The sequence below is a fragment of the Seriola aureovittata genome, chromosome 3, assembly GCF_021018895.1.
Source record: "Seriola aureovittata isolate HTS-2021-v1 ecotype China chromosome 3, ASM2101889v1, whole genome shotgun sequence".
NCBI lineage: Eukaryota > Metazoa > Chordata > Actinopteri > Carangiformes > Carangidae > Seriola > Seriola aureovittata.
The window spans coordinates 29,907,180-29,932,431 of NC_079366.1; the positions used below are offsets into that span (position 1 = coordinate 29,907,180).

Genomic DNA, 25,252 nt, shown 5'->3' on the forward strand with positions numbered 1-25,252 from the left:
GGCACGATGTTTTCAGGTTTAACACAAATGTCTAATAGGATAAGAAGTGATGACATTTTATATCCAAACGGTCAAAGGTCGACTTCACTATTACATCATAATGTTCTGTAAAAACACCTCTGGACATTATTCAATGCTGTAACTCAGGAACAGAAGAGATGTAACCATATTTCCTGCAGCTTGGCTGGTTGGCAGTTTGTCAGATTGTGTATTGGTCTGATATCTGAAAACTAATAGTACTTAATATCTAGGTCAGCCACTCTATATGTTTCTATGCTTTGTTGAACATTGACTTTACAAACCAGGCAGTATAATCATGACATTACAGATCATCTGCTTGTGTCTGAGTGATAGAACAAACATTCAAATATAAAATTAAGAATGGCATACAAGAAAATTTACCTTTTTATTTAACCAGAAAATCAGTGAAAATCTATTTTCCTGGCCAAGATAGGAAGGAATAAAGAGTTACAAATATAAGACAACACAAAATGTACCATGTAAATCTAAATTTTACAAATGTGTGGTCAAGTTATTTGATTGGAAGATCTACTGATCTGAACAGATGTATAGGAGATTATAAATTACAATATTTAAGGGGCTGAACTTAAATTCATTATAAAAAGATTTACAGGTTAGTGTACGCAGTCAAATATGTCTAAATGCCATTTTCCAGACATAAAAACTGTTTATCAACAAATTCTCCAGCTTCTGCGTCATTACCAGTCCATAATTTATATCCACGTGTGAAATGAGTTCAACAGTCAAAATCTTCCGTCTGCTTCCGTTATAGTTGGAAATCAAAACTAAGGAAAGAAAATATGTTCCGTGGGTTTCATTTCCGTTTTGCAGAAGGAAAACATTAACGTCATAATTTAATGTTAATCAAAATCATTCACGATACTTTTAATTTGTAAAGAACCCACATTTCCTGTTACAGACCCCGGCCCGTTGCTAAGGAGCTCACCGGTTGCCTGGTTACCGACAGACACTATTCAGCACGCGGACAGCGACTCGCCGTTCACCGTGCCGAATTAACGTTTTTCTGCTCAAGTGATTTTTAGTTAGTTAGTTAGTTATAAACTACATTTTTGTTTAAAAACTGGAACAGTTTCTTCCGGAGACATGGCGAACGCGCACCGGACAAACGTGCTGGTCACTTCGTGTCTGAAAACGCCGGTAGACCCGCAAACCAAAGCGCCGTTAGCTTCATACGAGCGGGAGAGAGTCCTGCCGTACACGGCTACACCTCATATGGACAACCGGGACTACGAGAAGGAGGTAAACACAATAACAAAAATCACTTTATTCCGTATCAAGTCTCACCCTTTAGTTTTAAACGCCTTAAACGTCACTTAAAATGAGTTTTACTGGCACATTAGCCCGAACTAGATCTAGCTAAACGTCTGATAACGGAAGCTACAACATTTAGATATTATACAGATATATCTTTATCTTTATAAAGATACAAGCATGAAGATATTTTCTCTACTTTTAATATTGATGCATAACCCTTAGTGAGGGGATTACCACTGATGCTAGAGGAAGTTTCAAAATAAAGCACTGTAATCGAGTTCAACTGTCAAATAAAAGCACAGTTGAAAGTGTGATTTAGTCAAAATGCTTTAGAAATTATATTTCATGAACACTGCCCATCCTGAATTAGATGACCCAAAAACACTGCTTTTTGATTTCATGTGTTTTTCCTCCTTTCCACAGTACAAACCTGATTTATTGAGTCGCAGTGTTTCCGTTTCACCTTATTGATTGAACCGGATACAGTGTCTGATCTTGGCCAGTCAACAGGACGCTGACAGTTTCAGGTCAGCCCGTGTGGCGGAAAGGACTTGACCTGTGTAATTTGTTGGCCAGACTATTTCTGGACTTCCGTCTTGACTAGATTATCAGACGTCACATTCACTTTATAATCCCAAACACTTAGTTATCCTTTGTCACAACAACACTGCCGTCATTCCCTGCAGCAGTTGTCCCATTTTAGTGAAGCCCTTTGACAAACACCTCATGATAATGTGAGTAGCCGTGATGCCAGACACCTGATGCAAGGTGTGTTAGTGTGTTAGTTGAGCTTAGCTTTCATGCTTAGCTGCCCTTTGTGCTCCACCATATGGCCCAGGTTGCTGGTGTAGCAGGATAATAGGCTTAGTCCTGGAGGAGCCTGAGTGCCGCTGAGCAGGGCTGCTCTGCTCCAGGAGGCCTGGTGGACAAACACCATCCTGAAGCCGGCCTGAAATGTCACTCTCTGGAAACTTCTAAATGCATTTATCAGTTTGAAGAAGTTTTTTTTAATATCATATGAAGCAGGTCAATCATATGCTGTTGTTTGTTTTCCCCTGGGGCCACACTTGATCCTTTCAGCTGGAGTATGAGGACTCAGGCTCTGATTTCTGTGATGAGGACTGTCTGGGGAAGGGCGGCCCTCTCCTGCTGAATGACTACAGGGCAGCAGGAGACCACCTCGACCTGAGCAACATCTTCTTCTCCAACGAGGAGTACTACAGCAAGCTGGAGGAGCTGAAGAAGGCCCATCTCCGCACCATGGCCGAGCTGGAGAGCATGTACCGGCGAAAGCTGGAGCTCAAGTGCATGGAGCCTTTGGACATGGCGACGCTGGAGACGGGGCACAGGTGGGTGGATTAAATAAAGTTAACTGTGTTGGGTTTATTGTCTCTATGGTTTTATGGATTTAACATAGAATTTTTCAACTGTATAAACATACAACAAAAAGAAGCCTTGGTCTTACTCCTTTTGGCCTGAGGGGGGCGCTATATCAACATTTCATAACGTAACACATAACATAGTTTCTCATTCACGACCAGTGGTGTTTAGCCATGTAGGTAGTTTTGTTTAATGAGCCCTGATTTGGAGATATCCACCTCTGAAACCTTTTGTCTGTGCTGAAATTTGCATTTGTAAAACACAAGTGTGATGTGTCTTTTTGGAAATAATGTCCCATTCACTTTGGATAATCCACAGATCATGCTGTTAATAGTTTCCACAGCAAATTAGAACGTAGTTTAGTGTAAACTGTTGTCAGGGAGGTTTGTGAATTATCCAAAATAATTTTTTTTATAATTTTCCACTGTTTCAGTGCAGAACAAAGGAAATCTTAGTCATGGATATCTCAAACCAAAAAAAAAAACAAATATATATATATATATATATATATAATAATGATATTGTCTTGCTATCAGCATCATTTCGGTGAACTGACCCTTTAATGAGTCTGAGATGGAATAGTTTCATAAATCGCAAGCTGTTCTATCTCTTTAATTACATAACATTTTGTGCTGTCTGTTATAACATTAATGTATAATTATAGCAACTGTTTTAATACTAGATTTATTGTTTGAGTCCCTTCTCAGGATTAAAATGTGAAGTATTTTTCTGAATATCTTTGGATTTTGGATATTTTTGATATTTGCTCAGTTAATTGAGCAAATAATTGACAGATTCAATAATTAAGAATTGTTACAACCCTGAGTGCAATTTAATTGAGCATCCACAGTATATGTTGCATTTGAGATGATTTATCTGAAGCTGGAATTAATAAAAAAAAAGCAAAATGTTCTCACATTCGTTAAAGATAGCACCTTGTTCCCATTTCTTTACCCACACTGTCACATGGTGAGGGTGAGTAATGGTGAATGAATTTATGAGTCACAGGTGCTTTAACATATCATCTATTTCTATTTCTAATCAGGCTGCTATGGTCAAACACCAGCCCAGCAGCTGCACGCCGTTTGAGGAAGTCCCACTCTGCTGTTGAACTGCGGAGGAGTTCAGGACAGTCGGACTTATCGTATGAGGATGAAGCCGCCAATAACGATGTGGAGAAAGGCCTGCTCTTCTCTCCCAAAGAGCACATCAAGAACATGTGGAGGGACTTCAAGGTGTCCCCTCACAACCGTCACCTGTCGTCCTGCTCGCTGCACAGCCTGCCAGGAGACCAGAAGAGGCCGGGAAAGGGAAAAGGAAAGAAGAGGCAAGGGCTTAAAGCCGGGGAGCAGAGCTGGAAACACAGAGTGACCGTCCCGAAACCTTTCCACATGACAGTGCGTGAGGCCGAGAGACGAAAGCGTGGCGTCAAGACGCGTTCGGAGATGGAAGTGGAGAACGCAGAGCTACGACGGCAGCTGGAAGGACTGACAGAGTGCCAGAGGAAGTTCCGCGCCAGCCCCGTCCCTGCACACGTTCACCTCCCGCTGTATGAAGAGCTGCAGGAGCAGTATCACGAGCGGCGGCAAAACATGCGAGACCGAGAGGAGCAGCATCTCCGGACCGTCCAGAAACCTTTCAGCTTCCTGGAGAGGGAGCGACTAAAGAAGGAGCAGAAGCAGCTGCGTCACCCGCAACCGTCCGACCAGGAGAAAGTGAAACCCTTCAAAGCCAAACCTGTGCCCAAGGCGGTGTACGCAGCAGCATCAGGGGAGCAGATGAAGGAGGAGCGGCTGTATCGCTCCATCAAGACACAGATGAGAGCTCAGGAGCTGCTCCACAGCGCTTCAATGCCTCCCAGCATGCTTGCACGACGACTCAGCGATCGCAAGAAGACCAAAGACGACGCAGCAGGAGGAGGGGACAACAGCTTCACCCACAGACCCCAGATCAACAAAGAGATTCCTGACTTCAACGCCAGTTACCAACGCTTCCAGAAACAACTGGAGAAGCGGAAGGAGGTGAAGCCCACGACCGCGTGTGAACCCTTTGATCTGAGGACGTCGCAGATCTCCTCGCACCGCGACCGCATCCTGGCCGACATCGAGAAGGAGCAGAGCCCTCGGATGCTGCGCTGGCCGTACATCAACTCCGGGGCGGCTCGCACGCCAAACTCAAGCCTCTGTTCGTCTCTCTCCGGCAGCCTGGAGGTGCTTCCTGCCAAAGTCACAGACGCTACCAAAAGGCGCCATGAGGCCGTGAGGTACCATCTTAGAGCTCCCAGGACTTCCACCATTTTAGTTGAGACAGAGACAGTCATATGTCCTGGTTAGACATAGTGACCTCAACAGTTCTGTGTTTGAAATCCCCGAAAATCTGAATTTTTGTGGAGCTCCTTTTCCCATCATCCTCAGCACTTTTTAACACCCCATAGCAGAGTGTTGCACCCATATCCTCGACTATCTGCCCCCGCCCTCCCGAAGTCCCCGTCCCGTCCAAACCTTCCTCCATCTGTGACCAGATTGTCTCCCTGAGTAGAAAGGCGCTGGAGCAGAGGAAGAAGGCTGAGGAGGAGGAGGAGCGGAGGAGGGAGAGGCAGAAGCAGAGGGAGAAGAAGCTGCAGAGGGTGGTGCTGAAGCGGGCGCAGGCCAACGACCCCCACCTGGCCCTCTCACAGACCCACCAGACGAAACTCAAAGAATTCAGGTGCACGAAAAACAACACGACTACATCATCAATGATAAACTTGAACAGCCTCCTTTTTTTTATTAGTAAATTCATGTGTTTTTAATCCACAACTCTGCGTTCAACCTCCGCAGGAAACAAGAGCAGCAGCGCAGGAAAGAGTACCAGCAGGAGATGAAAGAGATGCAGCAGAGAGTGAAGGGGAGGCCGCTGCTGCTGGAGCAGGTTGCACAGGTGAAAAAATTAAACTCACCTGTGAATCAGACATGACGCGTCCATCTGATCACCCCCACGACAAACCAGTTAGCACTCGTCGTCTCACATCAACACCCTCGTCTGTAGTGACAGCAGATTGTGAGGCTTCATAAACAGCTGCTGATTCTGCACAAGCCTCAAGATCCTTTAAACTGAGACGGGTGAATTGATTGGCCAATTAAACTAATTAACACCAAACTAAAGGTGAAATTATGTTTCTGCATCAGACATACAGAAAACCATGGTGAACAGAGATGTTCTGACTAAAACTTAATCATCAAAGATTATAAGATCACACGAATTTATAATAACTTAGACAGTGTTTTACCACAATACTTCTATTTAAATTTCAACATTATGAAATACAGCCTCTAGCATGTAAAATATACTGTATACTTCAGCATATAATAGCTGCATTCACTCTCAATATAGTAAGGAATAAAAATAAATAGATGAAAAACAAACAAATGCTCTTATTATCTTCATAACTGGCGAATAATTATGTAACATAAAAAGCTGCTGAATGATCTGAACTTTCTCTGGACCCTCAGAATGGAGAGCTTCTTTCTAAATCCTCCATTTGGCACTGACACTCACAGACCAGTTTCACTGAGGTGCTTTTGAGTGAGACTTGCAGGTAAATCGGGGGAATATGGGAAATCACACACTGACAGTGAGTCAGGTTGAAGGAAACTTAATAGACAAAACAATTCCCGGTGTTCATGACGGACTGATGAGGGTATTTGAGAGTTGGGGACTTCCTGATCCTTGATGATTTATTCCGTTACTTACACCAGCTTTCTGAACATGTGCTTTGACAACAGAGGAATGCCAAACAGGCGGCAGAGAAGCGCTACACAGACGCCCTGCAGGGATACAGTCTGACCGAAGAGTTCATCAGCGGCAAGGCGGTCAAATCAGGATCTGCCTCCCAGCACGGTGACGGCAAGCAGAGGTAAATCTGTGACGTCCTTGTTGCGCAAACTCCACGCTACACTCAGGTTTACTGACCCAGCCGGTCTCAAGCTTTACAGGAAAGACGAGTGAGTGTGACCTGGATCAATCAGCGCTGCCTTTAAAGCTTTGGTGAAAAACATATTGGTAAAGCCTCATGGGATGTTTTCAGATTCGCTTTCCTCTGAGCAACAGTTAAAAAGTTTTAAATTTTTCTTCTAACAGAGAAAAATAAAGTTCAACTTCACGTTTAAGGTATACAAGTATTTGGTATTTCTGTTTGACAGACATCGTTTAGTATCTGATAAATTTGCTGTGAATAAAGAGTAAAATGAGAAGAAATATGAAAAGAAAACTGTTATGATTATTATGAGTAAGTTTATATTTTAAGCCGAATGGTGAAAGTATTTTAACTGTGTTTGTCTGTTTATTAGTGACCTGGAGGACCTAGACATGGGATATCTACCTGTTCACTACAGGAAGGTCTTCCTCGATGACGACGATGACGAAGACGTGGATGATCCAGACGAGAGGGAACGAGGGAGAGAAGACGAGGAGAGCGACGAGGCCTCGTTCAACCAGCGCTATGGCGAGGACCCCGGCGGTCAGCGCTCAGATGAGGATGACCGTGGTGATGATCGTGATCACCACTATTCTGACGAAAGTTACCACTACTCAGACGATCATGAGGAATACTCAGAGGACAGCGAGCATGACGCTGACACTAAACAGGAGGCAGGAGAATGATGTCATCACACGTCAAGTTATAAATGGTCAAAAAAACTCTGATGGAGAAAACTGAACAAAACTGAACTCATCACGTGAAGAGGAAGCTTCTTATTTCTGGAATAATAACGTGTCATATCTGAAATATTGTGCTCATAAATATGACATACAGGGATGAAAGATGTAATTGAACATTAGGTGACGATGTTGGCTGCGTCTGAAATCCCTCCTTTGTTCACCAATTCACTATTCCCCACATAAAAAGCACTTATTAGTTTACTTTATTATTGCTTAATTTAGTGACCAGTTAAATGAGACTTTGGACACTTTTGAATTTTCATTATTTGGTGTCATGTACTTTTTTCTTGAGGGCACAATATAATGCACGATTGTCACTTGAGGGACTGATTTTGGACACAGCTGTCGGCCTTTTTCATGGGAGATATTCTGACTTTTCATAGTAGGAGATGTTACTGGCTCTGCTCTATTCAAGGAACTCAGTGAGCCATGATAGTAATGATGTGTCCCAAATCCATACTACATACTGATTCTATACACTATTTACTCCATAGTAATATATTGTTTAGCGGTTACTATATAAAATCTGAAAATACCTTACCATTTTATACTAACAGGAAATGATACAGTATATGTAATGTGGACAGTAAAATGTTTTTCTTAAGATCTGACACTTATTCCTGGAGCTGTCTCGCCACCATTCATTGTTTGTTTGATTTCTTTTCTGTAAGCAGCTCCTTATTCCTTTGTGCACTGCATTGTAGGAGAATAGCGTACATCAACAGACCACAGAAAAATCCACTGTATTTCTTATGCATGCAGTCTGATCCTATTAAACTTCATTTATTTTACGTAATTTTTTGCCTTTATTATGATAGTAGCAGTATGAGAGAGAGACAGGAAAGTTAGGGGAGAGAGAGGGGATGACATGCAGCAAAGGACTCGGGCTGGACTCAAACCCAGGCTGCTGCGACTAGGACTCAGCCTTAATGGTACGTGCTCAACCAGGTGAGCTTTCTGGTGCGCCACTTATATACTTTATTTTGTCAGCATTCCTGTGAGGACACACCCCTTAATAAAAACCTTAGTGTGTAATATGGATTGTTAAAGACGTGGCAGGACTTGAAACTCTTAGCAGCTAAATGGAATTTGGCCATCATCAATTTTATATTTATTTTGTGCTGAAAAATTTCTTCCATAAAAAAGACCTAATTTATCAATGAGCTAAAAGCTAAAAGGGAAAAAAAAACACTACACTCTGGCCAGTTTGTTGTCATACAGGTACAATATAGATTTAATACAATATTAATAATGTTTCTGTAAAAGTTTTAGGCACTAAAAAGCACTAAAGTGAGGATGCTTTCAAATATAATATTTATCAGTTAATTTCATAGAAAGTGCTGTAAACAGAAATTATCTAAATCAGATCAGTATTTGCGGCCCTGTCTCAGTGTCTTCTGTCTCTTCATGTGATCCCAGACGGACTCCATGATGTTGAGATCGGGGCTTTGGGGGGGCCAGACCATCTGTTGCAGGACCCTTTGTTCTTTTTGTCTCTGAAGATATGAGTCTGGCTGTAAGTTTGTTATGTTGTCCTGTTGAATTCGGGAGGGATAAGACGCCTCCTTGATGGTGTTGCGTAATGAATAAGAATCTAAACATCTAAAGTGCCTAAAACATTTGCTCACTACTGTGTATGACCTCATAGAAATTGAGTAATAATAATAAATAAGATATTATATATATATAATTTTTTTAGTCATCATGATTTTGTTTGTGTCACACTTATTAAAAAACAATAACAACTCCTTTATTTCATTGGGAATTCGTGTTATTTATTGCTGTTTAGGGCCTGTGTGTTCCTGTTACCAGAGGTCAAACTGGAGCCAAAACAGGGGGAGGGAGCTTGAGCCAGATTGACAGCCAGCCAGCCTATGACAGGGCGTGACGACAGCAGTGGTACAACCTATCAGATGCGGAATGGGCGGGTACATAGTCCAAATTTTACGCGGCGCGCGACGGGCCGAAACACCGAGAATGAATATCCCGGTCTCAACCGGTTTCAACCGGTCCGTGGTTGGAAGCATGAGCTTAGAGGAAGAGCATACTTGCACGCATTAAAACATCTCTGCTCTCCAACAGTGTGTGCGAATAGAACCAGAAATAAAAACGAGACTCTTTCACTTCGTGATTATGACCCGGAATACCGCTCTAAGTGTGACTCCGTGAATCTGTGTTGTTAGCTTAGCTTAACGTTACATTAGCCGGCAGACCTGAATCATCATTGACTTTTCCATTAGCACGCTAGGTTGCTATTAGCCTGGTGGGAGTCGGCTGTAGTCACTGATAGCTAAAGAAAGATGTGTTTCTGAGTGGCTGAAGACAAGAAACAGTAGGCTGTGGTAAACTGCGGAAAGCTTTTAATGCAACGCCAAGAATCGATAAGTATCCAACGTAACGACATTTTTTAAATTAGCGCTTACGTTAACTGTTGGTGTCATTCAGGAAAGCTAACATTAGCTTTCGGCTATCGAAGATTAGGAGCAGCGTAAACGTGTGCCATGAGATAAAGTTGCGCAGTTTTCAGCGCATTGAGAGAGTTAATATTTCGGTCTTCAACCGCAAGTTTCACCAGTCAACCAATACTCGCTTTCGACGAGGGGACAGGACACACCAGGTAAGTTAAGCCCGATCAACATTAACCAAGCTAACTTACCCAACGTGGGCTAACTTTAGCATCCGTCAGTTTCAAAAGTGCTGTGGTGTGTTTATCTGGGGGCTAACCAGCGGTTAGGCAAACCAAACGTGGTATAACGCATTGTAGTCGGGGGACTGGTATCTCCACGGTTTTGTTTTCCACTATCACGAACGTGTTTTAATTGCACTCAATAGTAGCTAAAGTGGTCTATCACTTGGGTTGCTGTGAACGCAGCTGTACGCACCCAGGTGGGGGCGTCGTTTCATGTTTTACCAGTTCAGTTCTTTTCAATGGGTGTCACAAATTGGACCACGAGGGCCGACTGCAGCTCCAGGGTGGCTGCTTTGACATATTTTAGCTGAACAAGAATAACTTGTTGCTGACTATCTGGTACAAAGCGTGAAACGAAAGCTAACCCTGCTTGTTATCCACTCATCTATTTTGGCTCACCTCCTCAAATATTGATGCATCCATTAAATGTTGTAATTTTTGTAATGTGGTACATAAAATATTAGTAATTCATACTCTTACGCAAAGCTTTAATTCTTAAGGTTCTTGCTGTAATCTCCATCTGCAGAAATGTGCATTTTTTTTCCTATGTTCTGTTGTACTTTTGTCACTGTTACCAGGTTCTGTTGTGGTTGAAGTTTAAATAGTCCCCCTGCCCTCCCCTCTCTTCAGAAGCTCTATGCCAGCAGAAATGACGATGTTGGCGGATCACCCAGCCAGACAGCTGCTGGACTTCAGTCAGAAACTGGACATCAACCTGTTGGACAATGTTGTCAACTCCATGTACCATGACATCGGTTCCCAGGTGAGACTGCTCCTCCGCTGTGGGCTTCCACTTCAAGTGTCTGGATAGGATTCACATGTATTCAGTGCAAGGCTGTGATAATTGAATTATGAAAAAAAATATCTCATGGATACATCTATATTTTAATTGTGACAAATTAAGAATTAGTTCCTAAGCATAACCATGCAGCTACTAGGGGATATCAGGTCAAATATGATGATGTGTAACCTTACCTGAAGTTCATCTTTTAAAACCTGAAGATTCGGGGCATATAAAAGGTTTTTCTGTATTGCTCTTTTGTAGCAACGGGTCGCCCAGGAAGTGCTGACCAACTTGAAGGACCATCCAGATGCCTGGACCCGGGTCGACACCATCCTGGAGTTCTCTCAGAACATGAAAACTAAAGTATGAACCCGACACACACAAATACCGTAACAGAGGGAAGCTATGAACTCGCATCAGCTTCTTGTTGACAGTCTCTGAGTTAATGTACTAATATGAGCTGATGCTTATCAGTTTATCCACATCAGAATGAGGCTTTCAGGGAAGCAGGGTTTGAGCATTCACTCCACTTTAGCTCCTCTGTACTTTGTGCATTTTTTTCCCAGCTAATGGAAGCTACATGTGTTTAAATCACAGTTCATCTCCAATGTTTTTGTCTGCATGATTTTCTGTTATTTGTTCAGTTATGATTTTAGTGCTGATGCTAACTGTGCACATCTCTTCCCATTTAGTACATACAACAGCTGCTGCTGCCAGTAGTGTTAAAGTGTTAAATGCTAAACTTTATGTGCACCGGGGGATTTCCGAGAGAAAAGTGCTCAGGGTCTGTGTTAATCTGTACTATGTTGTAATATTACATCTACTGGGCACACAGTTCTATTTATATTACACTGAGAGTCTGCAAACATGGATGTGTTCACATGTATTTTTTGGCTTGTATGGTCCATGCCTACAGGTCATGGGTCGTGTATTTTGGGCTGCATGTGGCTGTATATGACGGTACAAAATACTATATTGTGTTTGGTGTCTGTTTGTTGCTAATTAGCTTATGATGAGAAAGTATGTTTGATACTTTTCCAGAGCTCTAACACGTCTCTGTTTTTCCCTCAGTATTATGCACTGCAGATTCTGGAGTCAGTCATCAAAACACGCTGGAAGATTCTCCCAAGAAATCAGTGTGAAGGTAAAATCAGCCGAATGACATTTAACAAACAGGTTGTTATCACGTAGTTCTGTCTGAGGCGTGTTGCTCGTCAGCGAAATGTTATTTTGCATTATCTCATAAAAACACACGGATATGTTTTCAGGAATCAAGAAGTATGTTGTCGGTTTGATTATCAAGACTTCCTCCGATCCTACAAACATGGAGGTGAGTTTAAGATGCTGCTCTGTAATTACTCATGTGATGTGAAGCGTCTTCGTGCCGCTCGACACTGACGCTGCTGTTTTTCTGTTTATTTGCAGAAAGAGGGAGTGTACATTTCAAAACTCAACATGATCCTCGTACAGGTGAATAATCAAACAGCTGTTTTACATTTGGTACAAGAACAACAACTGACATAAAGTGATGATAAGTAATAACACATAGCTCTTCTTCTCTGGACTGGTTTAGATCCTGAAGCAGGAATGGCCCAAACACTGGCCCACCTTCATCAGTGACATCGTGGGTGCGAGTCGAACCAGTGAGAGTCTCTGTCAGAACAACATGATCATCCTCAAACTGCTCAGCGAGGAGGTCTTTGACTTCTCCAGCGGCCAGATGACCCAGGTGAAGGCCAAGCATCTCAAAGACAGGTAACTGAAGAAATGTGATCCACTGTGACAGGTCTGAAGTGAAGAGGTTGGAGAGTTTCTCAGGTACCCTGTCATTCACACATCAGTTTGGCCAATTAGACACTAAAAGTGTCCAAATTAAATTATAAAATAATGAGGATAGTTTCTGCTGTAGATTCTTACAGCACATTTTTGTATATTATCCAGATCTCCTCCCTAGTTTCATCCCCTAAATGAAGGAGGATCTTGTGAGTCTTGCATCTGTGTGTGTGTGTGTGTGTGTGTGTGAGCTTGTAAGAGAACTGAGAATGAAATCATTTTCCTTTTTACCCATGGAGAAACTGAGACTCTACCACAGTAGAATATTAATTTTACCATCTTTAAAGTGATGTATATTTCTGTCTTTCAGCATGTGCAACGAGTTCTCCCAAATATTCCAGCTGTGCCAGTTTGTGATGGTAAGACAACGTTGATACCGAACAGCTCTCAGTTCTCATTCTCTGATGTTGAATAAATCTCACATGTTCTCAAACGTACCTCCTCCTTCTTCTTCTTCTTCTTCTACGTAGGAAAACTCGCAGAACGCTCCGCTGGTCCACGCCACGCTGGAGACACTCCTCCGCTTCCTGAATTGGATTCCTTTAGGTTACATCTTCGAGACCAAACTCATCAGCACCCTGGTCTACAAGGTAAACCGGCTCCTGTTCGTTCAGCAGATAAAAACTTTAAACGATCAGATTTAATGTCTGTCACATGTGACAGGTCGGTAAAAACATGCAGCACACAAAGATTCTTTCACAGCTAGTATTTCCCCGTAGATTACATTTTTTAAGATTCAAATTAAGTTCTAAGTTGGTGCTTAATGAACGAGAAACAACATGGGAGATAACGACGCCCTCTGACAAAGGCGCTCTCGCAGCGGTTCATCCTGCGGGAGCGTAAGAAACGGAGGAACACTAATGTTGAATGCTCACTGTTTGTTTACACCTGGTTGCCTTGGCAACTTTGCGAGGGAGCATTCACACATATATTATTGTACATGTCTGTGAAGCAAAGAGAACCGGGAAAAATGTTCAGAACTTTGAATTCAACAAAAATCTCAAAATATTTGTTAATAATTGATAAAAAAATGATTTGACAACATTTTATAGTTAATTAAACTTTTAAGTCATTTATCAAGTAAAGAATTCATATCTAAGTATCTGCTGATTTTCTGTTTTATATCCTCGTGATCTGTGTCGGCTTCGACAAACCGCCTTCAGCTCTGTGAAGATGTGATCTGCATTTATAAAAAGTTATTTTTAGACTTTTTTCAGGCCAAACCCATTTATTGATTAGTTTAAAAAAAAGATGAACGGATGATGAAAACTTTAGTTTCAGTTTCACATCCGCCTGTGAGCCACTTCTTAATCAGTGCAGTCAGGGATGTAAACCAGTGTGAGCACTGACATTTAAAACAGACAGTTAAACTAGAGGTTCATCACTGACCTGAACTCTTTCTTTTGTGTTTCAGTTCTTGAACGTTCCCATGTTTCGCAACGTGACACTGAAATGTTTGACGGAGATCGCTGGAGTGAGCGTCAACCAGTACGAGGAGCAGTTCGTCAACCTGTTTACTCTCACCATGTGCCAGCTCAAACAGGTACACACACACACACACACACACACACACACACACACACACAATCATTTTAAGTGCTGCTTAAGTTAATTGCACTCAGTATGATTATACACGAGCATACTTACCTGTGCCCACACAAACACACACTTTGTGCAAACCTCTTCCTGCCACACACACACACACACACACACACACACACACACACTCATACATACATAATGTAAAAGCAGACCTCCTCTCAGCCTGTTGTTGCATACACACAAACACAGTAAGCAGTTTTCTGTTTTTTATTCACCGTTATATCTCACACACACACACACACACACACACACACACACACACACACACACACACACACAAACAAACAGGGAGATGGTAATTTAACAGTTGTGATTGGACGACACAGACTTAAACAACAACAGGGGGAAATTCCAACAAACTTAGTCTGTTTGTGTTTTGTGTGTTTGTCTTTGTGAGTATCTGTTTGTTTAGAGACTCTTAGATTCACAGCAGGGTTACGGTCCCATTGACTTTACTCAGGCAACACACACAGAAGGAAACTAGCTCACTGTATGGTGAATCAGCTGACACAGATGTGGTCGCTCGCTAGATGCAAGACTCTTGATGTCCCCATAGAGAATCTGCTATAAGAGAATACCTGAGGCTAAAGAGACGACAAACGGCACAAAGAAAACCTTTCTAGGAGTTTGTGACATTAACTTCAATTAATGTTAAGTTAACAGCACGAGAGCAAACCTGATTTATATCCAGACAGATGTTACAGAGGAAAACGGGAGAAAACAAAAACAAGAATAAACACAAAATATAAAGTGAGAATGTAAGAGCCAATGAAAACAAACATATGAACTTTCCTGAACAACAGTTCAATAACTGATCACCTGAATAAAAACATAATCTTGATTCACTCTAAATGGTGCCAGGATACATGTGAACAGTTAGTGAACAGCTAACTGTTTCTTACTGTAACTAGCAGCTGCAGTTGTTTACTTACTGTTTTACTACTCTTTACAAAAAAAAGATCAAAGGTTTTGTTGTAGCAGAACAAAGTTTTTATCCCATTGATCTTCATCTAAAACCTCACAGATTTATCTTGCGACCCACTGGGATGAACTGATGAAATCTCATTCTTGACTCTCGATACAGTAGTTTTACAGAAAAACAATTTCAAGGTCCAAATATGAGCTTTTTTCCAAACCATTTAACCCCATGTCATGGTCTTCATCATGAGGGGGCCTTTGTTAGTTAAAGATGTAGTTCTAGATGAAGCGATTATCTTGGGTGGTCTCGTGGATCGGCTGAACCTCTTTACAGTAAATGTAACATCCTCAAACAAAACTCACAGTGTAATTATGGCAAAATAAAGTTTAAATGAAGTTTAGATAAAGTTGAGTTTTGTTTTTGTTCAGATGCTGCCTTTGAACACTAACATCAGAGTGGCCTACGCCAACGGGAAGGACGACGAGCAGAACTTCATCCAGAACCTCAGCCTGTTCCTCTGCACCTTCCTCAAAGAGCACGGCCAGCTCATCGAGAAGAGACCGAACCTGCGAGAGACGCTCATGGAGGTAAGAGGAGGACGGCCCCGAGATTCTCCCTGTTCAGACTGAGCTTTGTTTATCGTGTGGAAAGGTAAACTGTTGTCGGTGTCCGCTTCAGTAAACAAAACCACAGCTCTCAGCTGGTGGCTTTTACTCATTTCCTCCTCCTGCTTCAGTGTTGTTATAAAGAAAACGCCCCCTCATATCCACCGTCTTCTCTTCTTGCCTCTCTCCTGTTTCCCCTCGTCTGTGGTGTCCTGATTACATCTCTGCGGTGACTCATTACAGTGGGATGGCCCACCTTTCCTGTGGCCGTTCGTCCACAAGTACAGACAGATAATTGTTTCAGGAGGAGACTGCAGCAGAGGAAAGCGCACCAACAAAACTGTACAGTAATTTAATAAAGAGAGAGACCTGTGGGTTTTTGCTGTGGTTAGACGGAGAGAGCTGATTGTCTCGGTGAGGAATCGAAGACAAGTCCAGAGTAAAGATGAAAGGACACTAGAGACACGTCAGACGAGTCAAATACAGCAGAAATACTGTGCGTCGTTAGTGCAATCAAATGGAAAGGGTGCTCCAGCTTCACTGGTTGAGACAGGTGTTCTGCCCTGTAGGTTGAATGTACTTTTACAGACCTGCAGCTGTGACTGAGTGGCCGCGTCCTGGACGTGAAAAATGTCTGTTGATAAATTTTGTTTCTTCGCGTGGACAAAAGCGGAGGATGAAATTTCTCCTCCACAGATGCACACAGTGTAGCGTGGGCTTCACTCCTCAGTTGCGAAAACAACCGCTCCTCCTACATTTCCCACAATGCACCTACACAATCGGCTTTTAGTCATTGGTTGGAAATTTCAGCTGGAGGGTGACCCCTGAAGTCAGATTTCTGACTTGGGGAAAGTTGGGAAATAAATGCTGTTTATTACTGTTTATTAGCACCTCTGTATAACTTCCATCACATCAGTGGTACACACAGTTCTGTCCAACATTAATCTGTGGACGTGTTGCTGCTGTGTTTGTATTGACTGGTATTATTAACAATGACAACAACAAGCTTCCAATTCGTTGGTACTGGAAAACAGTCGGCTCCGAGGTGACGCAATTCCCGACAAACCTCCGACTTTGAGTAAGGCGCAGCGTTAGACTCTTAAGTCGTGGCCACACCCGAGCAGAGCCGACGCTGATGACATCATGTTAAAACAGATGAGAATCTAAAAGGTCTGAAAGCAAAACAAACATCAGTGATGTGTTGCCGCCTCCAACACAGTCTGTTTTTATCTACAGCATCGACCTCAGATCAGTCAGTGTAGTTCTGAGAGTAACAGGTCGTACCACAACTGATGAACACGATCTATGACAAAGAAAGTGAAGAAATAAGTAGAGATAGATTTATAAAAGGGAATTTCATTTACTGTGACACATTGTCCAAAGACTGTAATGATTTGCAGAGCAGTCACCGTGTGTACCGTTATGTGACCTCACCACGCTTCGCCCCGTCTCCAGGCGCTGCACTTCATGTTGCTGGTGTCGGAGGTGGAGGAGACGGAGATCTTTAAGATCTGTCTGGAGTACTGGAACCATCTCGCAGCAGAGCTCTACAGGGAGAGTCCCTTCTCCACCTCCAGCACCCCGCTCCTGTCCGACGTGCCGCCACGTAGACACCTCTACCTGCCGGTGCTTTCCCAGGTAGGCCTGTCATCACACACACACACACACACACACACACAGGTATCAGAGAAGCTGTGGGTTATTGAAGTGAGAGTTTCCCACACTTCATGATCATGTGATGTTTCTCTACTTTAATTTGCCTCCTCCTCCTCCTCCTACTCCTCCTCCTCCTCCTCCTCCTCCTCCTCCTCCTCTCATAGGTGCGTTTGCTGATGGTGAGCCGCATGGCCAAACCTGAGGAGGTGCTGGTGGTGGAGAACGACCAGGGCGAGGTGGTCAGAGAGTTCATGAAGGACACGGACGCCATTAACCTCTACAAGAACATGAGGGAGACTCTCGGTTAGTTTCTCTTTCAGATGCATCAGTTAAAAAAAATATATAAATGCAAGTAGTTTTAGTCTTCAGTCCCATATTAACTCTACATGTCTCTTCCAAGGATTCTGTTCCTAAACCAGTTACACTAGTAACCCAGTGAGGTGCTGTTTGTAGTTAATAACACAACTCTTGTAAATTGGACCTGATGTGATGAGAAACACATTTAAAAGTTCTGGTTTAATCTCGTATTTATCAGGTTGTTTGTATCATTTGAACTCAGGTTATATTTAAGACTCCTGCTGTTTCATCAGCTGCTGCGTCAGAAGGAGGGATTGATATGTTATTACTTTGTTTGTTTACAAAACAAACAAAAGTCTGAGGTTATTAATGCGTCACAGAAAAAGTAACCTGACTGTTACTGGTCATGTGGCGGCTGTGGCTCTGGAGGTAGAGCGGGTCGTCCACTAATCAGAAGGTCGTGGTTGTGCTGAATGTGGCAACAATTTACGTGTTCTTTAATTCACCCCCACCCCCCCCCCTCTCTCTCTTTATAGTGTATCTGACTCATCTGGACTACGCCGACACTGAACGCATCATGACGGAGAAGCTCCACAATCAGGTTAACGGCACCGAGTGGTCGTGGAGGAACCTGAACATGCTGTGCTGGGCCATCGGCTCCATCAGCGGGGCGATGCACGAGGAGGACGAGAAGAGGTTCCTGGTCACCGTCATCAAGGTGCGGGACAATATTTTATTACATCGGCATCTCGCTACGAGGAGAAACGAGTTCGTCCAACTACACGTGGCAAAATCATTTCTTCGTTTATTGTCACAGCAGCTGTGTGTGTTCAACGATAACTGAGTGTGTGTGTGTGTGTGTGTGTGTGTGTGTGTGTGTGTGTGCGCGTGCTCAGGACCTGCTCGGCTTGTGTGAACAGAAGAGGGGTAAAGACAACAAGGCCATCATAGCATCCAACATCATGTACATCGTGGGCCAGTATCCTCGCTTCCTGCGAGCTCACTGGAAGTTCCTGAAGACCGTCGTCAACAAGCTGTTTGAGTTCATGCACGGTGAGAAACTCAGAGACCAAACGCTCCACGCGGATCAGACCGAGAAGTTTAACCTCGGATACAAACTGATTCTGATGTTTAGAGACAAAACAAATGAAACACACACACCTGGAGATCGTCCGTAACTCTACCGCTGTTACTTGAAAAGTGTGATTGTCTGTCAGTGAATCAGACTTACCATTTTTATCCTGTCCTTTGTCACAGAGACCCACGACGGCGTGCAGGACATGGCGTGCGACACCTTCATCAAGATCGCTCAGAAGTGCCGGCGTCATTTTGTCCAGGTGCAGGTGGGAGAGGTGATGCCCTTCATCGACGAGATCCTCAACAACATCAACACCATCATCTGTGACCTGCAGCCGCAGCAGGTGGGTCCCGTCTCACATCGCAGCTTTTGATGGCGTCAGTTCAGCAGTAAGACCTTTTATCTCGATGCCCCTCGTCTCCGCAGGTCCATACGTTCTACGAGGCGGTGGGCTACATGATCGGCGCTCAGACGGACCAGGCGGTTCAGGAGCTTCTAATAGAGAAGTACATGCTGCTGCCGAACCAGGTGTGGGACAGCATCATCCAGCAGGCCACCAAGGTGAGGAGCCACATTCTCATGTAATGCAGCCTGCGGCCTGACGTCACTGAAAACCGCTGCTCTGGCTAAACTGTGCGGGCGCTCTATTGCAGAACGTGGACATCCTGAAGGACGCCGAGACGGTGCGTCAGCTGGGCAGCATCCTAAAGACGAACGTCAGAGCCTGTAAAGCCGTCGGTCATCCCTTCGTCGTCCAGCTGGGACGAATCTACCTGGACATGCTCAACGTTTACAAGTGTCTGAGTGAAAACATCTCCTCGGCCGTCCAGACCAACGGTTAGCAGCCGTCTGCTCTCTCCTTCATTTGAGACAAAATACTGTTGAACTCTCAAGAGTCTTTGCTTTATCTGGGTCAGTGCCTGATTCTTCCTCCGTGGATGTTTGTTTTTATTTGTCGACCTCTTTGTTTCATCTCCACAGGTGAGATGGTGACCAAACAGCCTCTGATCAGGAGTATGAGGACGGTGAAGAGAGAGACGCTGAAGCTGATCTCAGGCTGGGTCAGTCGCTCCAACGACCCTCAGATGGTGAGTCCGGCTTTTATTTTCCCCCGGAGAGTTTCTAAATGTGTTTATATTTAAATCTGTGTTTATATTGGCTTTTTTATTTTGGTAGCAGTGTTCCACACAAAGCACCGTCTGTGTTCATTTAACAGTCGTGAAACAGCCAGTTCTGCTGCAGCTAATGGAAAACTGTAATAACAGTTTTGGAACTGTTCCCGATTCCTGCTTTTTAAAAAGAAAAAACAACAGTCTTAATGTTTATAATTAAAAGTTAAAATTAGAATAATGTTTTCAGTGCTGCGACCTGCTCTCTAACCCTGACTGCAACCAAAACATCCACCAGCGAAAAAAATATAAACCACAAAGTACTGCCAGTTTTTATTAATGAAAAAACACTGGCCCCCACTTTCTATTTCCAAACCGTGTCTCCTGCATTATGGACAGATTCCAACTCGTAAAGAAGCGTTTTCATAAGGTTTTAACTAAAGATCATGTTCAAGTTGAAAACTGACATAATACAGATGATTTTTGTCGACTGTTCCTGTTCAAAAGAAGTTGATGGTGCAGTTGCGGGAATCAGCCCGGCGCCATTCTGAAGCCCGCTTGTTCAGAACACTTAGATCTGACTGACGGTCTGTAAACGTGCTCGTGTGGTGTCCTTTGGTCCAGGTGGCAGAGAACTTTGTGCCCCCCCTGCTGGAGGCCGTGCTCATCGACTACCAGAGGAACGTCCCGGCCGCCCGGGAACCCGAGGTCCTCAGCACCATGGCAACCATCGTCAACAAGCTGGGCGTCCACATCACCGGAGAAATCCCCAAGATCTTTGACGCTGTGTTCGAGTGCACTTTGAATATGATCAACAAGGTGCGTCTGAGTGGTTTCATCACGCCTGGTACCAGGTGGAATACTCACCGAGTTACACGCTGAGACATCTGGTTGTTTTCCGTCTTTTGCCCTCAGGACTTTGAAGAATTCCCAGAACACAGAACCCATTTCTTCTACCTCCTTCAAGCCGCCACATCCCAGTGCTTCCCCGCCTTCCTGTCCATCGCCCCGGCCCAGTTCAAGCTGATCCTGGACTCCATCATCTGGGCCTTCAAGCACACGATGAGGAATGTGGCCGACACAGGTCCGAACCGGCATCAGCTTGTTCTGTCAGATACAGTTTATAGAACCTGAAGGAGCCATGACATTCACACAACTGTTCTAGTAACGATTGAAATGGTAGAAAGTAAATCCAAGCTTTTTTAGCATTAATAAGAAAAATATAATAACTATTTTCTCAAATTTAACTATAAAGCATAGCCACACGGATTCCTGGAAATAGACCCAAAGAACCATCGAACTTTGTAGCTTGAACATTTAATCATCACACAGATGATGTTTAGATCCAAATGTTTGAGGTGAACTGACTAAAAACCTCTGGTCACTGATTGTAATTAAGTCTTTGGAAGTTAATTACAAAACACACATTTAAAATCAGGTTTTCCAGAAAGAAAAACTATGATAAAATATAATTTATCAGTTTGTTATAATCAATAATTGAGCCCATATTTTCAGTTGACGGAGTAATGGAAAATATGAGGCAATAACAGCTACCACACAGGTCGCTTTTTGACTGCAGGTCATGAATCTCGCCTGTACAAGTTAGATCCAGTAGGTCAGAGGTCAGTTCTGTAGATATTGGGTGTGTGCGATTGTCTTTTGAGTTTGTTTTCTAATCCCTGCTGGTCTGATGACGTCTCCTCGTCTCCCGCAGGTCTGCAGATCCTCTACACTCTCCTGCAGAACGTGTCTGCAGAGGAAGCAGCAGCACAGAGCTTCTACCAGACGTACTTCTGTGACGTCCTGCAGCACATCTTCTCCGTGGTCACCGACACCTCTCACACCGCAGGTGAACACACCGACACGTGGCGCCTGCCTGTATAAAGATACTTTTTCATATCGCGAAACTCGATCAGTTTGACGAGCCCCTCTCCTTTCACCTTGTCTGCAGGTCTGACCATGCACGCCACCATCTTGGCCTACATGTTCAACCTGGTGGAGGAGGGGAAGGTCAGCGTGGCCCTGAGCGCAGCCAGCCCCGCCAACAACCAGGCGCACGTCCAGGAGTACATCGCCAACCTGCTGAAGACGGCTTTCCCCCACCTGCAAGAGTAAGTAGTCCTCAGCCAGGCAGGTGAACCACAGTGGGATTACATGAGCTGTGTGTGTGTGGTTAATGTTTCCAGGTATTCTGCGCCTGCTCATGGAAGAGGTTTTTACATAAACACAGGGATTAAAGGAAAAAATTAAATAAGAGAGATTTTCCTACAGAAACAAGCTTCAAATAGAGCAGAACACATTGAAACACACTGAGTGAAGGCTGCAGCCGCGATCAGACACATCCTGAGAGACGAGCTCCGGGTTCCCCTTTTCAACTTTCAGAGAATTTTCTCACTTAGTACATTTTGATTTATTCAGAAAATAAGGTTTGACGTTGCCAGAAGCCCCAGAGACGTTTAATGTTCCATTAAATAAATGACACCTGTTAATATGGCACTTGTACATTCAGAGTCTGTACTTTTTAAAAGTGGCGATCTAAAAAGAAAAACATTTTAGAGTGTTCACTGGTTCCCATTATTGTGAATGAAACAAGTAGAAATCTTCAGAAATTCCACTGAAAACGGATTTCATTTCTTTTGTCTCTGTTCACTTTGTCAAAAAGCATTCTGGGAAATGCTGTGACGTAGAAGCAGAGCAGGTAAAAGGGGAAAAAGTAAATATAAAGATGGTACATGCTGCAGGGCTGCATCAGGTGCTGCTGTTGTTTTGTTATTCTGCTTTCACAGACTCGCTGCTAATTGAGTGTCTTGTGTTCAGTGCCCAGGTGAAGGTGTTTGTAACGGGTCTGTTCAGCCTGAATCAGGACATCCCCGCCTTCAAGGAGCACCTGAGGGACTTCCTGGTGCAGATCAAGGTGAGTGTGCAGAGGAATCGGGGGAACCAGACTGGGAGAGATAAGCATTCAAAAATAAAATGCAGCTGCACAAGATCTTAAAGAGAAGATAAGGAAAAGTTACGAGTGTTGTTTTCTACCAGGACGTGACTGAACAGGCTCGTAGAAGCGGCTGCATCGACGACACTTTAGTTTTACATTTGTTATTATTAAATTCTGTCATGTTGATGAAAACCTTTCGAGGTGAATCTTTAGTTTTGTAAACTTGCCAAAGGTTTTTGATAGACAAACACTGTAGCAGCTGATTTTTACTGATAACGACTATTTAGACAACATGTTGAAACAGGTTCAGCTCGGTGTCTGTGTAACGTCAGGCTGTACGCACTGAAGCAGCAACTGTAACTAGTCATGTTGATGTATTAAGTGGAAGGTCATGTAGCAGTAAAAAGCAAATGCCAAATCATCTTATATAAACCACTGTCCAAATGTCAACAGTAATTCTCAGATGGGATCAAAGAAAACAGCTCGTGTTGTTTCGTTGAAGAAATGTGATAACTCCTCGGCTGAATTACATAAGCTGAGACAAATCATTATTTAAACACGAAGTCTAATCTGATTGGAAGGATTTAAAAGCAATAACCTGCCCCGGATTATTTTAACTTGCGAGTGCAGAGACTGTGTGGAAAGTTTGAGCAGTGCAGGTCTCCCTCTGTGGGAAAGCAGTAAGTTGGCCCGGCTTGGCTCTGAAGCCTAAGGCCCGGGGTGAGCTCTGCTGAGCCTCTGCTTGTGTGGTCCTGCAGGAGTTTGCCGGCGAGGACACGACGGACTTGTTCCTGGAGGAGAGGGAGGCGTCTCTGCGCCAAGCCCAGGAGGAGAAACACAAGCTCCAGATGTCGGTGCCCGGCATCCTCAACCCCCACGAGCTGCCGGAGGAGATGTGCGACTGAAGCAGCGGCGACCAGCGTGTACAGAACAAATCCGAAGGGGGGAAAGGTCAAGAGAGAGCGAGGACGCTTCCTGTTGATAGATTGTTTTCTTTTCAAGTGTGTTTGTGTGCAAGTGTGTGTGTTTGAAAAGAGGAATGAGGGGCCGGAGAAAGGACCCCAGCACTCGGTTGTACGTCGACCAAATCAATGTCAATATGTAAATGAGAATTGCCCACCTGACCCCCCCTCACCCCTCCACCCCTCCACCCTGGTGCGAGTTCTTTTTTTTTTTTTTTTTTTTTCCTACAAACTTATTTTATATAAAGATTTTTTTTTGTTTAATACGCCATCTTTTGTTAATTCTTTGCTAATCAAAGCTTTATGTTTGGCCATACGGTTTCTTTTACACCTGCATGAAGTTGAAAGAATTAAAGGTTATTTTTAATCTCTCTTCACCCCACTTCAAATCACCCCCCCCCTCCCTCCCCCTCTTCTACTTGTTAATATGTAATATATGATGTTGAAACGCTTGCAGTGGTTAGTTGACAGATTGCTCTGGTTTCAGATTTGCCACGTGCTCGGTGCAGGATGAATGTGACACTCAAGGGGTAAACATGTACTTCCTTGCTTCCTTTGTTGTCTTGTTTTGGTTTGTCAGTGTGTTTAGTGTTTTTGTTTTGTTTGTTTTTTTTCTTTTACTCTGGCTCCCTGAGCGACTCGGGGCTTCAGTTGGACCGCTCTGCGTTTGGATGAGAAGGAAGGCTGTGTGCATATCATCCTATTTGTAAAGCTGTCTTAGTACTCTGAGAATATAAAGTTGGCTATTTTTACAAATGTTACTGTGTGATTCTGCTTCTTACCCAAAGCCCCAAAGCTTCCAGGACCTCAGGGAAAGTGTGAATAATATAATCTAAGAGGTTGTGGAAAAAATTAGAAATTGTTGTTTTTTCCTTAGTTATTTGACATCAAAGGAAAAGCATCATCTGCGTCAGTGATTTCAAGACTCAGGGACAGACTCCCGAGTGGGGTCACACATGACCAGGAGGTAAAATATGGAGTTGTAATAAAGTTGAATAGATCTTTTGGTGAAAGACAAGTGTAACATATATATAATTAACTGCTGGTACAGAGCCCTCGTTAGTGTTATTATCTCCACCTGTGTTTTCCCTGTTATCACAGGACAAAACATTGGCTGTAAAAAAGACGTCTCTTAATCAGATTCACCTGAGAACAGTGAACTACAGTCCAATGATGCTGCACAGCTATCGACATTCAGGTCAGCAACATTATTCATGCAGAAAAATACCACCAAAATGCACAGTTTTGACACAAAGTTAATTCTCCTTAGGCAAATATCAGTCCAATTTAAAATATGGAACATAGCAGCGTTGAGTTCTATGTGTAAAAACTGTTTGGGAAAGTTTTAATTTGATGTAATGATGTGAAAACATCAGCTTTATGTTCTTGAAAATGTTGCATTTTCTAAC

The 25,252-nt window shown here is 43.4% G+C and overlaps 2 protein-coding genes across 3 annotated transcripts; both read left to right on the forward strand.

Moving 5' to 3' along the window:
• Positions 1–392: 392 nt before the first annotated feature.
• fam161a (FAM161 centrosomal protein A) lies at positions 393–8,170 on the forward strand. The gene is made up of 7 exons (XM_056369036.1): positions 393–1,281; positions 2,377–2,645; positions 3,722–4,939; positions 5,215–5,382; positions 5,496–5,595; positions 6,441–6,571; positions 7,005–8,170. Exons 1-7 carry the CDS (start codon positions 1,126–1,128, stop codon positions 7,315–7,317), a joined length of 2,355 nt encoding a protein of 784 aa, XP_056225011.1. The 5' UTR covers positions 393–1,125; the 3' UTR covers positions 7,318–8,170.
• Positions 8,171–9,351: 1,181 nt separating this feature from the next.
• Positions 9,352–24,604, forward strand: xpo1a (exportin 1 (CRM1 homolog, yeast) a). 2 transcript variants are annotated; one of them, XM_056372806.1, is made up of 25 exons: positions 9,352–9,991; positions 10,642–10,826; positions 11,109–11,210; positions 11,919–11,991; positions 12,116–12,177; positions 12,273–12,317; positions 12,421–12,602; positions 12,991–13,039; positions 13,151–13,270; positions 14,095–14,223; positions 15,630–15,788; positions 17,262–17,444; positions 17,627–17,765; positions 18,296–18,477; positions 18,656–18,812; positions 19,017–19,180; positions 19,264–19,398; positions 19,491–19,674; positions 19,819–19,925; positions 20,571–20,765; positions 20,862–21,030; positions 21,661–21,795; positions 21,898–22,057; positions 22,764–22,860; positions 23,640–24,604. In XM_056372806.1, exons 2-25 carry the CDS (start codon positions 10,701–10,703, stop codon positions 23,784–23,786), a joined length of 3,201 nt encoding a protein of 1,066 aa, XP_056228781.1. In that variant the 5' UTR covers positions 9,352–9,991; positions 10,642–10,700; the 3' UTR covers positions 23,787–24,604. The 2 variants fall into 2 exon arrangements, with proteins under 2 accessions (XP_056228781.1, XP_056228780.1); XM_056372805.1 differs by having other exon boundaries at positions 10,694–10,826.
• Positions 24,605–25,252: the final 648 nt, after the last annotated feature.